Below are 919 nucleotides of genomic sequence, written 5' to 3'. Positions count from 1 at the left end.
GTGTGTGTGTGAGAGAGAGAGAGGTGTGTGTGAGAGAGTGAGGTGTGTGTGAGTGTGAGAGGTGTGTGTGTGTGTGTGAGAGAGAGAGGTGTGAGTGAGTGTGAGAGAGACTGTTGTGTGTGAGTGTGTCTGGGTGGGGGGAGTTGTGGGGAGTGGCGTTGGATGGTACAGGCCTGAGCCTGGCGTGTTTGGGGGGAATGGCGTTTACTCCGGCCCCTACCACTGCCCGCTTACGTGGGCCTGCGGCGGGAGCCTGAGGCCTACCCCATCCTCCGGCCCCGCGCGCGCGCCCCCCCCGCCCCCACTACCCACCCTTCCCTTTCTCCCCGCTCCCTGCCCGTCGGCCTGGAGTCACCTATGACGGTTATCGTGACTCTGTCGCTGCGGTGGGACGTGTAGTTCAGGCGATCTCTCTCCATCTGGTAGGCGCATTCGTAGTCGCCCTGGTGCCCGGCGTGGATCTTCGGGAGAGCGAACGTCACCGCGCTCGACGTCCCCTGGGCCCGGAGCCTCGCCGCCGGGCCCGTCTCCCCCGCCCGGTGAAGGTAGAACTCAGCTCCGGTGTAGAAGGATGGGCTGGAGCACCTGATCGCCACCGTCTCACCTCGCGCGAACGTCCCCGTAGGCCTCAGGGCCTCGATATGAGGCTTGATGGGTTTCTCTGCGAGGGGTAGACAGAGAGAGAGGGGGAGCGCTTACTTCGCTTCTAAAGCAAGGCCCCGGACCCTCCCCCACCCCCCGAGACCCTTCGGTTCAAGCACGTCCTGCCCCCAGAGGCCGCAAAGCCTCCAGAGGGTAGGCCACAGGACATGTGACCACGTGACTAGGCCTCTGAGCCTCCCGTGCCGCTCCAAAAAGGGTTCGCGGTTGACTGTTCCCCCCAGGACTCCTCCTGTGTTTCTTTTCTCTGGAATCTGGA

At 63.7% G+C, this 919-nt stretch overlaps 1 protein-coding gene across 1 annotated transcript in view; it reads right to left on the bottom strand.

Moving 5' to 3' along the window:
• Positions 1-919, bottom strand: part of LOC125482525 (immunoglobulin superfamily member 1-like) — a 6,174-nt gene that overhangs the window by 4,501 nt on the left and 754 nt on the right. Inside the window, exon 2 of the mRNA XM_048594612.1 lies at positions 356-661. Within this exon, the coding sequence (XP_048450569.1) occupies positions 356-661 (306 nt within the window). The remainder of the gene's footprint in view (positions 1-355; positions 662-919) is intronic.

The sequence above is a fragment of the Rhincodon typus genome, unplaced genomic scaffold, assembly GCF_021869965.1.
Source record: "Rhincodon typus isolate 14 unplaced genomic scaffold, sRhiTyp1.1 hic_rhity00011711, whole genome shotgun sequence".
NCBI lineage: Eukaryota > Metazoa > Chordata > Chondrichthyes > Orectolobiformes > Rhincodontidae > Rhincodon > Rhincodon typus.
This window is presented reverse-complemented; position numbering and strand designations above follow the sequence as displayed.